This window comes from Nylanderia fulva, unplaced genomic scaffold (genome assembly GCF_048542155.1).
Source record: "Nylanderia fulva isolate GAGA-0341 unplaced genomic scaffold, ASM4854215v1 Scaffold350, whole genome shotgun sequence".
NCBI classification, from domain to species: domain Eukaryota; kingdom Metazoa; phylum Arthropoda; class Insecta; order Hymenoptera; family Formicidae; genus Nylanderia; species Nylanderia fulva.
The window spans coordinates 33909-51911 of record NW_028190423.1 but is presented as its reverse complement, the minus strand read 5'-3'; the positions used below and the strand labels follow the sequence as shown (position 1 = coordinate 51911).

The following is an 18003-nucleotide window of genomic DNA, read 5'->3' as shown; positions in this document are numbered from 1 at the left end:
CTCTTATTAATATTATTCGTCTTTATTAGATATGAAGTACACTACGTTTTGACCTTAAATTTAGGTCCTTTTCAAGTGCTAAAATTATAAAAAATCAATAGTTAGCGACGCAAAACTAAAACTAAATACAAGTCAATTCGTGCAAGAAGAGACAACAATGTACTTACTTAAAACAATTCTAATAAGCCACATTAAGATATAGAGATATAAATTATGATATAAAAAATTATAATAAAAAATTGTGCAATTATTTTGAATAATATTTAATATTCTTTAAAATTAAATTTAAAAATCGATTTTTGATGGATCGATTCTTTGACAATCGATTTTTTGGCAAATCAATTTTTAAATCTTCGATCTAGATCGATTAAAAAAATCGATACTTTTGAAAAAATCGCCCATCCCTAATAAAGACACAGGAAGAAAGAGGGAGGAGAGAGGCAGAGGAAGATTTTTTAAAGAATTGTGAGGTCGCTTAAGGTCAGGCTAAGGATGAGAAAGAGAGATTGTATAAGTGTTTGTAAGATATTGTAATATGGATGAAGTGAGGAGGGAAGTCCGGAATAAACATCTAATCTAATCTATTAATATTTTTTATAAACTCTATAGTATATTTTATACGAATACAATTTTTAGATAATCTATATATTTAGTAGTGTTTAAATAGTTTTTATATATTACTCTCAGCAGTATTTTTCTCTATAGTTTCTTTATAGTTTCCTTATAATTTTTTTTTAAAGACATGACCGCGCGTGATTAAAGAGAAGACATCTCCCGCTCGATCTCTTTCTCCTGGTCCTTCACTTGAGGCAAATGATCGAGAAGATGAGCGTATTGGAATCTTGTCCGCCTCAATATTTCCTTAATTTTCCTTATCCTCCCGCCGTCGAGGGCCACCGCATCCTCCGATCATTCGTCGAAGTAAATTCTTCCACTGCACGTCTATACATCCCGACATTAAATTCTAGATTTTCGATCTCACCTTTCAATTCTGCACAGAAAAAATTAAATGTATAATTTTAAGAAAGATTATATCACAAGAGGATAGAATATTAATAAGAGATGATGATGAAAATAGTATTTTTAAAAAATTTGATTTTCCTCTGAAAAACATTAGCGAATTAAATGCTATAGAAGAGTATTTGATGGACGAAAACAATACTAATATGCTTGTAAATAGAATTTATATAAAAAAAATAAAATTTTTATAAATATTATTATAAATATATTATTTTACTTTAATAGGTAATTGAATTATCATAAATTGGTGGAGTTATGTATAAACATACTATTAAAAAAATGATTCAATTATTTTCTAATAAAGTGGTAGAACAATATAGTTGGATAGGATTAAAAGAAAAAAATAAATTTTCCTTACTACGTATTTCTGCTGCTATAATAAGTAAATTTAATCTGTACATATTATTTGATAATTTACACATGCATATATACATATATGTAAAACTATATCATAAAATTTATTTTACAGAAGCAGTGCAAAAAACACAATACAATAACATTAAACAAAATTGAAACAATTATGAAGGCATGGCTTGTAAAAGCAAAATTTAGAAATGCTAAACAGGCAAAAAAACAATAAGCGCTATATATTAAGAGCCCTAGAACAAATAAATGAAGGAAAACGTCAGCCACTTGGATTTTTCTCGAGAAAACTCACAGAAACACAGACGAGATATAGCACATACGATCGTGAGTTATTGGCTATGTACACTGCTATACATTATTTTAAATACATGATTGAAGGCAGAGAAACAATAATATTCACGGACCACATGCCGTTGACGTATGCTTTCGACCAGCGACCAACTAAAGCCACGCCACGACAACAAAAGCACTTGGATTTCATAGGCCAGTTCACGACAGATATACGACACATCTCAGGCCTGGACAACAGCGTAGCTGACGCACTATCACGGATGAACGACATCACGTTGCCTGTCATCATCACGACAGAGGACATAGCGGCGGAACAGCAGACGGACGAGGAGCTTAAAGGCCTCCTCAAAAATCCAGGTGAACTGCAATTAAAACAATTACGATTAGAGGGAACGGAAACCACAGTATACTGCGACGTATCAACGGACAGCATCAGACCTTACATTCCGAAACCCCTAAGAAAGAGGATCTTCGATGTCGTCCATAATACAGCTCACTCCAGCGGCAGGGTGACTAGGAAGAACATAGCGTCCAAATTTGTGTGGCCGGCCATAAACAAGGACATCGGCGAATGGGCTCGTACATGCCTGCAATGTCAAAGGGCCAAAATTAGCAGACATGTTAGAAGGAAGCCGGAACACATTAAAGTACCAGAAGACAGATTCGCACACATATACTTGGATATCGTAGGACCACTACCACCATCACGAGGTTACCGTTACTGTCTAACAATGATCGACAGGTTTACCAGATGGCCCCCCGGAGGCGGTTCCGATTCCAGACATCACCGTGGACACCATGGCAGACGCATTTTTCGGATCCTGGGCAGCACGATTCGGTTCACCAACAGTCATCACAACCGACAGAGGACCACAGTTTGAAGCACGATTGTTTAAGGCGTTAACAAAATTAATTGGTTGCAGGACACAACACACAACCGCGTACCACCCACAGGCAAACGGAATAATCGAACGCTGGCATCGTTCCCTGAAGACCGTAATCAAATGTCACGAGACGACCGACTGGGTAAAAGTCCTGCCCGTAGTGATGTTGGGATTGCGGAACGCATTAAAAGAAGACATCGGTACATCTGCTGCCGAACTCGTGTACGGGACGCAACTGAGGATACCCGGCGAATATTTTAGCCAAGAGGAGCCATCTCAGGACCCGTTTCCATTCCTGGAAAAATTACGACAGGCGATGCGAAAAATACGACCACGACAAACAGCATACCACAACAGACCACGAACATTCACACACAAGACACTGCACACATGCACACGTGTCTTTTTACGTGTAGACAGCGTGTGGGGACCATTGGACCAGCCGTACGAGGGCCCTTACGCTGTCATAGAACGAATTAGCTATTTCTGTTTTAGGATCGACATTAGAGGACAACCAACAGACGTGTCCTGCGTGTCCATCGACTGACTGAAACCAGCGTTCCTGGAGATAACCTCGGACGAACCTCCACTAGCGACGTACGGGAGAATGGCCGCCACGAGCACCAACACCATTCCCAAACCAATCCAGGAAGCCGCACAGGGAATTCGTAAAGTACATTTCGCTCCCTGATAAGAGGTTTGTTCGTTTTACTTACACTTTTACACTCACTAGTGTAGAGAGATTTAAGGTAGTGTACACTAAGTACAGAATAAATTTTCAAGTGTAGTGATGATAGCACAAACGCGAAAGTGTGAAATAAAAATGGTGGTTTGCATACACAGCGAAACATAGCCTACGAAAAACAAAGTTATAACCTACGAAAAACAAAGTTAAATAACACGTTCTCTCTACAATGGCAATGAAAGGAATTCGTGAAATTTGTTACATACTAATGGATTCTTCCGACGACGATGACGAAAATGAAAACATTCCTGATCCACATTTCATGATCGAGGATGATGGTGAGAGTAAAATTATTAAGCTGCAATAGGATGCCTATTATGGTTCTTTAGGTGAGTTTGCTCACGAGGTGAAAATTATAAAAATGTAAGATTTACTAGATTTCGACAATGAAAGCGTAAACAACCTAGTGAATCTCTCACTTTTGTGATTTTCACCTCGTGAGCAAACTCACCTAAAAAACCGTAATAGGTATCCAGTTTACATAACAAGAGTTTTGCTTATTTACATCATTATGTAATATTAGCTCTTTCAATATAAGTTTACATTAACTACACATGAATAAAAAAATTTTTAATTATGTAAAAAAATCCTTTTTGTGTATATGTTTAAAGTGAGTGAAACTCTTACTTATATTTTACATTGTTACAATATAACACTTGGGACAAGATACACAATTATTATAGATGCGTACAAAGTTTATTACAGATTTCGACATGATTAAAAATTTGATGCAAGTAGTCATACAAGGAATTGTAAGAAGACAACGCATAAAGGTAATGAATTATGTAGAAAATCAGGTAAGAAATTACAACGAAAATGATTTCATCATGCACTTTCGATTGTCACGAGAAGTTGCATACACATTGATTAATCACTTTGAAAGATCTCCAGTATTCATATCTTTAAGAGGTATTTAAAAAAATATTATGTGTAGTCTACAATTGCAGCAGGCAGTACAGAGTACAAAGTAAGCAGTGAGCAATACGAAATGGGATTCACCCATTTCAGCAGGAGTAACAAAATGGATAAATCTCAATTCATACTGCTTATTCTGTACTCTGTACTGCCTGCTGCCATTGTAGACAACGCATTATTTATAAGATATTTTTTAACTGTAGTAACACGTTTTCTTCTATTTCATGTTATTATTAAGGTCCTGCTGGTTTTGAGCCTACGTCACCAGAGAAACACATTTTGTGTTATTTGTGGTTTGTAGGGCACCAAACTGCATCCTACAGAGATGTGGCAGATAGATTTGGTGTTATTTTGAGCACTTTGTACAAAATAATATCCAGAGTAACGACATTCTTAATATCAATTGCACCTAATATTATAAAATTTCCTTCACTGGAAGAGAGAAATCTCACAAAGGAACATTATTTACAAAAAAACGGATTTCCTGGAATCATAGGTAAAACTAGAAAGTCTCTCTCTCCTAGAGGTTCTTTAGATAAAACCAATTATGTAATTGGAAATATATCTTTTGTAATTCTTTAAGTGTTACTTTCAATAATGTTATTCAATTTATCATTCATCTAGGTTCTATTGATGGTTCGCATATTAGAATTGATAAACCTTTATATGACAAAGATTCATATGTAAATAGAAAGCAATACTTCTCAATTCAAATACAAGGTGTGGCAGATCACTGAAAAAAGTTCATTGACGTTTTTATAGGATACCCAGGTTTGGTGCATGACGCCAAAGTGTTACGAGAATCCTCTTTATTTAACAGCTTAGATGATATATGTGGAGGTAGGTAATTTTTTAAAGTCAAGGACAAAGAATTAGAAAAATATAAGACCCAAACAATGACTACCAGCCAATATGTACATACTTTATTTGTTTATAGAAAATGGTTTTTTACTTGGAGACAGCACTTATCCCTGCATGAAACGTTTGATGGTACCTTACAAAGACAACGGTCATCTTACACGAGCACAAAGAAACTTCAATCAGAAGTTAAGTTCTTGTCGTGTCATCATCGAAAATGCATTTGGTTGCTTAAAACAACGATTCCGTCAACTGTACCATTTAAAATTGAGAAATATGATTCGAATTGTTTAAGTCATCCACGCATGCTGTGTGCTGCATAATATAGCAAACGAAAACGATTTGAGACTATTCGAAGATCCAATTGCAGATGATTATCCTGATGACGAAGCAAGACATTTTCCAATTAACGACAACATTGAAATAGAAGATAATTGTGAAGGACGATATCTTAAAAATGAAATATGCCGTCAACTAGCTATGCGATAAATATATACAAAAGACAACAATATACAATAAGAAAATGTGTATTAATCTTGTATATTCATGTATTTTATAATCATGTACTTTAATATAAAAATAAGATTTATTACAATAAAATATTATACTTTTAACATTTTTATCACATTTTTGTAACTAAAAATAAAAAGAAAATCATATATTTTAATGTGAATATAAAATTCATCACAACCACAATACTTATTACTAGACATGAGACTTAGAGTAAATTTTTGTCAAATTGCTTGTTACATTCTTTTAACTTCTGCTAAATAAAAAAAATCTTTTGCTAAATAAAAAAAATCGTTTGCTAAATAAAAAAATCTTGCTAAATACAAAATATTTTGAATGTAACATTATTTTGAATGTAACATTATTTTATGTAACTTTATAACTTTTAATGTTTATGAACTTCATTGCGTTTGCAAGTTAAAATCACAGTCGTAATAAAATTAAAAAATCATATAACTACATGTTGCCCGTCCTCTTCCTGTTTTTTTATTGTTTGACACCATATTCTTATATGCTCGTTCCATCGTCTTAAATTTGTTTTCAACTTGTAGCGGAGATACATTATATCCAGACTTTGTCATTGTATTAGCGATATGAATCCACATTGCTTTTAATGTTTTCAACTTCCTGGACAAAACAAGTTTTCTATTTTCTTGATATAAAGATAAAAAATATCTGGTAGGTTCATCATTCCATGAAAATGAAGAATCAGTATCATGATTCTTTTTAATTATGGCAGATTCATTTGTTGTTGCTGAAGTGGATGATTCATCAGTAGTGTCAATATTTGAGGCATTGTTTGCTTTATCATTTAAATTATCTAATTCAATCTGATACAACTCGTCCTCAACTGGGCAGATCATTGCATTAGCGTCCAATAATAATGAATTCTTAGAAATAAACTTCAATCCATCTAAACAATTTAAATATACCAAAAAATGTAAAGCAATTATTATAAATACTGAAACACACAATTGTTTCATTTGTCACAATAAAAAAATAATAAAATTGAATAATAATAAAATAAAAATCTTGATTTGAAAAATAAAGTACCAGTTTTAATAATAAGTAAAATTGTAATTAAATTAGCCATATTGAATAATTTGTATTGAATAATATATATTCTCACCTTTGGATGTGCAGAGAATATTATTGTCACCGTTGACAATAAAATTTCCTTTGGAATCTTGAGCAATGTTTGCAAATTTTACTTGCATATTTTCTTTTTGCATAGTGAACAGCTAAAATATGAAACAGAAAATATTATTAAAAATGTTATTAATGATCTCATGTTATGAATATCTCTTAACATCATAAAAGCATTCATTTTAATAATGTAATACATTAACTATTTTATAAAGGTTTATTACCGGTAAATATTTCTTCAGAATTATGTTCAGGTCTCGTTGGTGTTAATCATATGTACGTTATATTTCGCGGGAATCGTAGGTATACACTTTTCACACCTCCTCAAGACCAAGTGTAAAAAGTATAGGGAAATCGCCACTATAGTGTAGCTACACTCGCAAAACGAACAGCGTACTATGACGTCACTTCTTGTAAAAGAAACGTGATAGTGTACACTTTCTACAAAAGTGGAGAAAGTGTAGGTAAAACGAACAAACCTAAGGTCGCTCGGAGGGGAGTACTGTAGCGATCTTCTCATTGGACGAGCTACAACAGCGCCACGCAGCGACACCAACATCCGGCGCCAGCGGAAAGTTCCGGGTTTAAAGATGACTCGAATTTTTAGACTTTTGAAATCTAACAGTTGGATTCTTGCGAACGTTCGGAGTGACAATATAATAACGATAGTTGCCTTCGAACATTAACGAGTATTACGTTGTATAAATTCGTTCAATCGTGAATTACTTGATTAAAGCTATCAAGATAGAGACAAAAATTCCAATTTGTTAGAAACTGTAAATAATGTATTGTAAAAGTCTGCTGTTGCTATTTTCAAATGACTCAAGAGTTAAGCGTTAGTCTCTTTCCTTTGGATCCTCGTCTGGAAACTTCTCGAATGTTCTTTGTATGTCAAGTAACCGGTGTTTAAGACTGAATTTTTAAAGGCGAATTGGATGCCACAGGAGCCCGTACGCACTGCAAACGGTTCTCGCCAGGATTGGAGCGTTGTTAGGTGAAATTCAACGGACACTGATTTTAGTAATAAAGATTTAATAAAGATCGGAATGCTTCTACAATTTAACACTTCTCGAAAGTACTCTCATGCGCACGATTTAATAACACGTCTGCTCGTTTGCACTTCTCAAAGGAGAGTCGTTCTCCTCGACTTCGAATCTAACGGCCTACGGCCCGCGGTCGCGCTCGCATGCGCGCGCATATCCTTTGGCCACCCTATATGCTACGGTGGCAGCACCGCACGGGTGTCGGAAACGACGCTAACGCCGGACATTGCGTATCAAGGTAATTATTTACGCGCCGCTTACAGTATATGTTTTACTATTATTTCAATTATATTAAGTGTTAATAGATAAATAAGCATATTAGTATTTTAGTATAAATTTTGAGTCGCAGCATCCTCTCTGCCATAAAAAAGGCACCATTATCAGCCTCATAGATAGAGTTTTTTGGCTATCTCATCCGAAATTCCATAAAGATAATTTTGAGTCTATGATTGGAGTTCTTTTGTCTAATAATTATCCTCTCAAATTGATATTTCAAACATTACAAGCGCGGTTAAAAAAGTTGTTCTTCCGCTACAATAATAAGTTGCATAACAATAGAGCAAATATATGCAATGACAAGATTCCAACGCAGAAAAAAGTTTCGTACTTTAATATTCCGTATATTAATAATGTATCGAAGAGAATCGAGGACATTACACGTGATTTGGATGTCATTCCATCCTATACAGCAATTAACAGTCTCCGTAAATTCATCAAAGTACACAAGGATAAGTTACCAAGGGAACTTCATAACAATGTAGTTTATAAGATTGATTGTATGGATCGTGATGCGTCGTATGTAGGGCAGACGGGTAGATTGTTGAAAACTAGGATGAAAGAACATCGCAGCAACATAAAAAGAAACGCGTCACAATTATCAGTCATATCGGAACATAGATTATTGAACCATGAATTTAATTGGGAGGATGTAAAAGTCTTGGACGAGGAGCCTTTTTTAGGTAAACGTTTGATATCCGAAATGATCCACATAAAGCGTCAGAAGAATAGTTTAAATTTACATAGCGACACCGATAAATTAAACGAGAATTTTGATCTGTTAATTGAAAAATTTACCAAAATCTAGCTTTGTGATTATACATAACCGGATTTTTCGTTAGACCTTTGACATGACTGCCGATAAGTATTAGTTGTTTTTATTTTTATTTTCATATTTTATTTTTATATTTGTTTTTTTGCGTATATATATCGACTGTGTCGAGGTAGAATACCGCACAGTCGTTAGAGTGATGTGTCACGTGTAGCATCGTCTTCTCTCTGTTTTTGCTGTCGGGGTGAGTGTTCTTCCCGGTTTTTAATTTATAATTCTTGTGGATTTTATACGTTTAATTTATACTATGTTGATTAGTGTTGGTAAGGGAGTCACTGCTCTGCTTCCTTCCTGACGATGGTCACCGTTAGGGAGACACTCCGACGGCCGGACGGTTTGAATAGGGAGGAGAATGATATTTAATTTATTTGCGGATTGTATGTATACGAGTTTTATAATTTTCTGATTGTACCGTTTATCTTTTATTTTTGTTTCTTTGTACTTTGCAGCTACTGAAGAAGACCCGAAGTGGGTCGAAACGTTTAGAATTTAATAAATGAGTTTGATTTGAGATCTCATTTTAATTTATTAATTTTGTGCATGTCATCCGCACAGGCTCCGATTGCCGTCGAGATTTTATTTTTATTGTAACACAATAATTCGAGCCGAGATTAACAGTTTTTTTATATCATATTAGTATTGTTTTCGTCCGTCAAATACTCTTCTATAGCATTTAATTCGCTAATGTTTTTCAGAAAAAAATCAAATTTTTAAAAAATACTATTTTCATCATTATCTCTTATTAAAATTCTATCCTCTTGTGATCCAATCTTTCTTAAAATTATTTGCATATCTTCACATATTTGTGATTGTTTTAAATTAGAGGTTTCCAAACTTATTTGGTCTATTGCCCCCTTTGAATAATAAAAATTATTCAGCGCCCCCATGAAAAATGATATATTTGTATCTTTTATATACTTATATTTCTTATATTGTATATACTTATACTTCTAGCTAAGTTCTACAGCATACAACATAGACACACAGAGTAAAGAAAGATGTTGTGAATAAAACACCTTGGAGCTTGAATTTATAAAATAATTTATTAAAATCAATCATATAGTAACATTCGCATTAATAACTTTCTCACGTAACTTATATTATATTAAAAAAATAACTATATAACTGTATGGATTTTATACTTTTATACTTTTATGTTCTCTAACCAAAGCACAAAAAAAGAAGAAAAATATTATTAAAAAAATATTATTAAAATAAAATTATTAAAATAATAAAGAATATTAAAATAAGAATTTAAATAAATAAAAATAACTTAAAAATAATTTTTGCTATTCTATAACATTTAATTTGCTAATGCTTTTCAGAGGAAAATCAAATTATTTAAAAATACTATTTTTATTATCATCTTTTATTAATATTCTATTTTCTTGTGATCCAATCTTTCTTAAAATTATTTGCATATCTTCAAATATTTGCGAATGTTTTAAATCAGAGGTTTCCAAACTTATTTGGTCTATTGCCCCCTTTCAAGAATAAAAATTATTCAGCGCCCCCATGAAAAATGATAAAATTGTATTTTTTATATACTCATATTTCTTATATTGTATATACTTATATTTCTAGCTAAGTTCTACAGCATACAACATAAACACACAGAGTAAAAAAAGATGTTGTGAATAAAACACCTTGGAGCTTGAAATTATAAAATAATTTATTAAAATCAATCATAGTAACATTCGCATTAATAACTTTCTCACGTAACTTATATTATATTAAAAAAATAACTATATAATTGTATGGATTTTATACTTTTATACTTTTATGTTCTCTAACCAAAGCACAGAAAAAGAAGAAAAATATTATTAAAATAAAATTATTAAAATAATAAAGAATATTAAAATAAAAATTTAAATAAATAAAAATAACTTAAAAATAAATTATACTCTTCTATAGCATATAATTTGCTAATGTTTTTCTGAAGAAAATCAAATTTTTTAAAAATACTATTTTCATCATCATCTCTTATTAATATTCTATCCTCTTTTGATCCAATCTTTTTTAAAATTATTTGCGTATTTTTACATATTTGGGATTGTTTTAAATCAGAGGTTTCCAAACTTATTTGGTCTATTGCCCCCTTTCAAGAATAAAAATTATTCAGCGCCCTCCTGAAAAATGATGAATTTGTATTTTATATATACTTATATTTCTTATATTGTATATACTTATATTTCAAGCTAAGTTCTACAGCATACAACATAGACACACAGAGTAAAGAAAGATGTTGTGAATAAAACACCTTGGAGCTTGAAATTATAAAATAATTTATTAAAATCAATCATAGTAACATTCGCATTAATAACTTTCTCATGTAACTTATATTATATTAAAAAAATAACTATATAACTGTATGGATTTTATACTTTTATACTTTTATGTTCTCTAACCAAAGCACAGAAATAAAAGAAAAATATTATTAAAATAAAATTTTAAAATAATAAAGAATATTAAAATAAAAATTTAAATAAATAAAAATAACTTAAAAATAAATTATACTCTTCTATAGCATATAATTTGCTAATGTTTTATTGAGGAAAATCAAATTTTTTAAAAATACTATTTTCATCATCATCTCTTATTAATATTTTATCCTCTTGTGATTCAATCTTTCTTAAAATTATGTTCATATATTCACATATTTGCGATTGTTTTAAATCAGAGGTTTCCAAACTTATTTGGTCTATTGCCCCCTTTCAAGAATAAAAATTATTCAGCGCCCTCCTGAAAAATGATGAATTTGTATTTTATATATACTTATATTTCTTTTATTGTATATACTTATATTTCTAGCTAAGTTCTACAGCATACAACATATACACACAGAGTAAAGAAAGATGTTGTGAATAAAACACCTTGGAGCTTGAAATTATAAAATAATTTATTAAAATCAATTATAGTAACATTCGCATTAATAACTTTCTCATGTAACTTATATTATATTAAAAAAATAACTATATAACTGTATGGATTTTATACTTTTATACTTTTATGTTCTCTAACCAAAGCACAGAAATAGAAGAAAAATATTATTAAAATAAAATTTTAAAATAATAAAGAATATTAAAATAAAAATTTAAATAAATAAAAATAACTTAAAAATAAATTATACTCTTCTATAGCATATAATTTGCTAATGTTTTATTGAGGAAAATCAAATTTTTTAAAAATACTATTTTCATCATCATCTCTTATTAATATTTTATCCTCTTGTGATTCAATCTTTCTTAAAATTATGTTCATATATTCACATATTTGCGATTGTTTTAAATCAGAGGTTTCCAAACTTATTTGGTCTATTGCCCCTCTTTCAAGAATAAAAATTATTCAGCGCCCTCCTGAAAAATGATGAATTTGTATTTTATATATACTTATATTTCTTATATTGTATATACTTATATTTCTAGCTAAGTTCTACAGCATACAACATATACACACAGAGTAAAGAAAGATGTTGTGAATAAAACACCTTGGAGCTTGAAATTATAAAATAATTTATTAAAATCAATTATAGTAACATTCGCATTAATAACTTTCTCATGTAACTTATATTATATTAAAAAAATAACTATATAACTGTATGGATTTTATACTTTTATACTTTTATGTTCTCTAACCAAAGCACAGAAATAGAAGAAAAATATTATTAAAATAAAATTTTAAAATAATAAAGAATATTAAAATAAAAATTTAAATAAATAAAAATAACTTAAAAATAAATTATACTCTTCTATAGCATATAATTTGCTAATGTTTTATTGAGGAAAATCAAATTTTTAAAAATACTATTTTCATCATCATCTCTTATTAATATTTTATCCTCTTGTGATTCAATCTTTCTTAAAATTATGTTCATATATTCACATATTTGCGATTGTTTTAAATCAGAGGTTTCCAAACTTATTTGGTCTATTGCCCTCTTTCAAGAATAAAAATTATTCAGCGCCCTCCTAAAAAATGATGAATTTGTATTGTATATATACTTATATTTCTTATATTGTATATACTTATATTTCTAGCTAAGTTCTACAGCATGCAACATAGACACACAGAGTAAAAAAAGATGTTATGAATAAAACACCTTGGAGCTTGAAATTATAAAATAATTTATTAATATCAATCATAGTAACATTCGCATTAATAACTTTCTCACGTAACTTATATTAAAGAAATAACTATTTAACTGTATGGATGTTATACTTTTATACTTTTATGTTCTCTAACCAAAGCACAGAAAAAGAAGAAAAATATTATTAAAATAAAATTATTAAAATAATGAAGAATATTAAAATAAAAATTTAAATAAATAAAAATAACTTAAAAATAAATTATACTCTTCTATAGCATATAATTTGCTAATGTTTTTCTGAAGAAAATCAAATTTTTAAAAAATACTATTTTCATCATCATCTCTTATTAATATTCTATCCTCTTTTGATCCAATCTTTTTTAAAATTATTTGCGTATTTTTACATATTTGGGATTGTTTTAAATCAGAGGTTTCCAAACTTATTTGGTCTATTGCCCCCTTTCAAGAATAAAAATTATTCAGCGCCCTCCTGAAAAATGATGAATTTGTATTTTATATATACTTATATTTCTTATATTGTATATACTTATATTTCTAGCTAAGGTCTACAGCGTACAACATAGACACACAGAGTAAAGAAAGACCTATGTGAACTTAGCACCCGACTTTTTCAAAATTAATTTTTTAATATAGAAATTGATAGCATTTCGTTTGTAGTTGTTTGTAGTAACATAAATTTCGTTTGTAGTTAATTTAATTAATAAAAAAAAAAATTTTTTAAATAACTCGCACCCAACATTAAGATATCGCAAATCCGCTTGCGCAGTCTTCTTCAGAATCGTTTGTAGTTGTTTGTAGTGATTTTCGATTCGTTTGTAGTCGAACGGGTCATTTGTTATAAACAATTGTTTATATTAGTAATAGCTAACTTTGTCAATTTTTGAGATATCGCGAATCCGCTTGCGCAGTCTTCTTCAGAATCGTTTGTAGTTGTTTGTAATGATTTTCGATTCGTTTGTAGTCGAACGGGTCATTTGTTATAGACAATTGTTTATACCAGTAATAGCTAACTTTGTCAATTTTTGAGATATCGCGAATACGCTTGCGCAGTCTTCTTCAGAATCGTTTGTAGTTGTTTGTAGTGATTTTCGATTCGTTTGTAGTCGAACGGGTCATTTGTTATAGACAATTGTTTATACCAGTAATAGCTAACTTTGTCAATTTTTGAGATATCGCGAATCCGCTTGCGCAGTCTTCTTCAGAATCGTTTGTAGTTGTTTGTAGTGATTTTCGATTCGTTTGTAGTCGAACGGGTCATTTGTTATAGACAATTGTTTATAACAAATGACCCGTTTGACTACAAACGAATCGAAAATCACTACAAACAACTACAAACGATTCTGAAGAAGACTGCGCAAGCGGATTCGCGATATCTAAAAAATTGACAAAGTTAGCTATTACTAATTTAAACAATTGTTTATAACAAATGACCCGTTCGACTACAAACGAATCGAAAATCACTACAAACAACTACAAACGATTCTGAAGAAGACTGCGCAAGCGGATTCGCGATATCTCAAAAATTGACAAAGTTAGCTATTACTGGTATAAACAATTGTTTATAACAAATGACCCGTTCGACTACAAACGAATCGAAAATCACTACAAACAACTACAAACGATTCTGAAGAAGACTGCGCAAGCGGATTCGCGATATCTCAAAAATTGACAAAGTTAGCTATTACTAATATAAACAATTGTTTATAACAAATGACCCGTTCGACTACAAACGAATCGAAAATCACTACAAACAACTACAAACGATTCTGAAGAAGACTGCGCAAGCGGATTTGCGATATCATAATGTTGGGTGTGAGTTATTTAAAAAATTTTTTTTTTTATTAATTAAATTAACTACAAACGAAATTTATGTTACTACAAACAACTACAAACGAAATGCTATCGTTTTCTGTATTAAAAAATTAATTTTGAAAAAGTCGGGTGCTAAGTTCACATAGGTTAAAGAAAGATGTTGTGAATAAAACACCTTGGAGCTTGAAATTATAAAATAATTTATTAAAATCAATCATAGTAACATTCGCATTAATAACTTTCTCATGTAACTTATATTATATTAAAAAAATAACTATATAACTGTATGGATTTTATACTTTTATACTTTTATGTTCTCTAACCAAAGCACAGAAAAAGAAGAAAAATATTATTAAAATAAAATTTTAAAATAATGAAGAATATTAAAATAAAAATTTAAATAAATAAAAATAACTTAAAAATAATTTTTACACTTCTATAGCATTTAATTTGCTAATGTTTTTCAGAGGGAAATCAAATTTTTTTAAAATACTATTTTCATCATCATCTCTTATTAATATTCTATCCTCTTGTGATCCAATCTTTCTTGAAATTATTTGCATATCTTCACATATTTGCGATTGTTTTAAATCAGAGGTTTCCAAACTTATTTGGTCTATTGCCCCCTTTCAAGAATAAAAATTATTCAGCGCCCCCATGAAAAATGATAAATTTCTATTTTTTATATACTTATATTTCTTATATTGTATATACTTATATTTCTAGCTAAGTTTTACAGCATACAACATAAACACACAGAGTAAAGAAAGATGTTGTGAATAAAACACTTTGGAGCTTGAAATTATAAAATAATTTATTAAAATCAATTATAGTAACATTCGCATTAATAACTTTCTCACGTAACTTATATTATACTAAAAAAATAACTATATAACTGTATGGATTTTATACTTTTATACTTTTATGTTCTCTAACCAAAGCACAGAAAAAGAAGAAAAATATTATTAAAATAAAATTATTAAAATAATAAAGAATATTAAAATAAAAATTTAAATAAATAAAAATAACTTAAAAATAAATTATACTCTTCTATAGCATATAATTTGCTAATGTTTTTCTGAAGAAGATCAAATTTTTTAAAAATACTATTTTCATCATCATCTCTTATTAATATTCTATCCTCTTTTGATCCAATCTTTTTTAAAATTATTTGCGTATTTTTACATATTTGGGATTGTTTTAAATCAGAGGTTTCCAAACTTATTTGGTCTATTACCCCCTTTCAAGAATAAAAATTATTCAGCGCCCTCCTGAAAAATGATGAATTTGTATTTTATATATACTTATATTTCTTATATTGTATATACTTATATTTCAAGCTAAGTTCTACAGCATACAACATAGACACACAGAGTAAAGAAAGATGTTGTGAATAAAACACCTTGGAGCTTGAAATTATAAAATAATTTATTAAAATCAATCATAGTAACATTCGCATTAATAACTTTCTCATGTAACTTATATTATATTAAAAAAATAACTATATAACTGTATGGATTTTATACTTTTATACTTTTATGTTCTCTAACCAAAGCACAGAAATAGAAGAAGAATATTATTAAAATAAAATTTTAAAATAATGAAGAATATTAAAATAAAAATTTAAATAAATAAAAATAACTTAAAAATTATTTTTACTCTTCTATAGCATTTAATTCGCTAATGTTTTTAAGAGGAAAATCAAATTTTTTAAAAATACTATTTTCATCATCATCTCTTATTAATATTTTATTCTCTTGTAATCCAATATTTTTAAAAATTATTTGTATATCTTTACATATTTGCGATTGTTTTAAATCAGAGGTTTCCAAACTTATTTGGTCTATTTCTTCCTTTCAAGAATAAAAATTATTCAGCGCCCCCTTGAAAAATGATAAATCTGCATTTTTTATATACTTATATTTCTTATATTGTATATACTTATATTTCTAGCTAAGTTCTACAGCATACAACATAGACACACAGAGTAAAGAAAGATGTTGTGAATAAAACACCTTGGAGCTTGAAATTATAAAATAATTTATTAAAATCAATCATAGTAACATTCGCATTAATAACTTTCTCACGTAACTTATATTATATTAAAAAAAATAACTATATAACTGTATGGATTTTATATATTTATATTTTTATGTTTTCTAACCAAAGCACAGAAAAAGAAGAAAAATATTATTAAAATAAAATTATTAAAATAATGAAGAATATTAAAATAAGAATTTAAATAAATAAAAATAACTTAAAAATAATTTTAATGAGAAAGATGAATCTGGTACGTCGTTATTAATTTATTAATGTTTGGCTCTATTTTCGTCAACCGCATTCTCAAATCGCCGCGATTATCTATTTGCAGTCGGATTCTTTTTTTAGTTAACAGATTTGTAACTGCACTAAATCCACGTTCCACTAAATATGACGACAAAAATGCAATTAAAAACTTTTGTACTACAGCTTTTAATCCAGCATAAAGTATAGGTATCTGCTTTTGAAGCCAGAATTGTTGGTAGCCGTCTTTGAATTTAAATTTTATTTCTATATTTGTTGTTACTTCTATCAGTTCTTCCTGTAATTTTGGAGATTCATCTGTGTTTGTACTTGAAAATGGGTCCAAAATCCAATCGGGTATGTTCATTTTAAAAATATCGTCAAAACGTTGATTGAAGTCAAAATGGAGAGCTTCCAAGTGCTGGCAATAAATAAACAAGTCTTCATCATGTTTTTCTACTGTTGATAAATTTGGAAACTGCATAAATTCTCCTCGTCCTAAATTTCGCTTGTACAAAAGAAGTTTTGCCACAAACGCGGAAATAACAGTTTTTGTTTTGATTAAATTCAACTCATCACCTTGGAGCTGTAGATTTGTTTCATTAAATTTGTTAAACAAATCTGTTAAATAAGCTGTCATTTTTGGAATCAATCAAGTTGGCTCGTAAAACATCATCTCTGTTTTCTAAAAACTCTAACACTGAATCAAAGAGTTTATAAAACCGTCCTAAACACGCACCTTTTAATAGCCAACGAACTTCTGTATGATGCAGTAAGCGATTGAATTCTTCATCGTTTTGAATACAAAGCTGTCCAAACAATCTGTCATTCAATGAATTGCTTCTGATTTTGTTAATTGCTTTAATGACATAATGTAATGACTTATGTAGGCGCTCACTCAGATTTTTGGCAAC

General features: G+C 29.7%; 1 protein-coding gene across 1 annotated transcript in view; it reads right to left on the bottom strand.

The window, feature by feature from the left end:
• Positions 1 to 584: 584 nt before the first annotated feature.
• LOC114941849 (uncharacterized) overlaps positions 585 to 18003 on the bottom strand; it is a 31667-nt gene continuing 14248 nt past the window's right edge. Inside the window, exon 3 of the mRNA XM_085485251.1 lies at positions 585 to 991. Coding sequence (XP_085341377.1) covers positions 873 to 991 — 119 coding nt within the window. The 3' untranslated portion in view covers positions 585 to 872. The remainder of the gene's footprint in view (positions 992 to 18003) is intronic.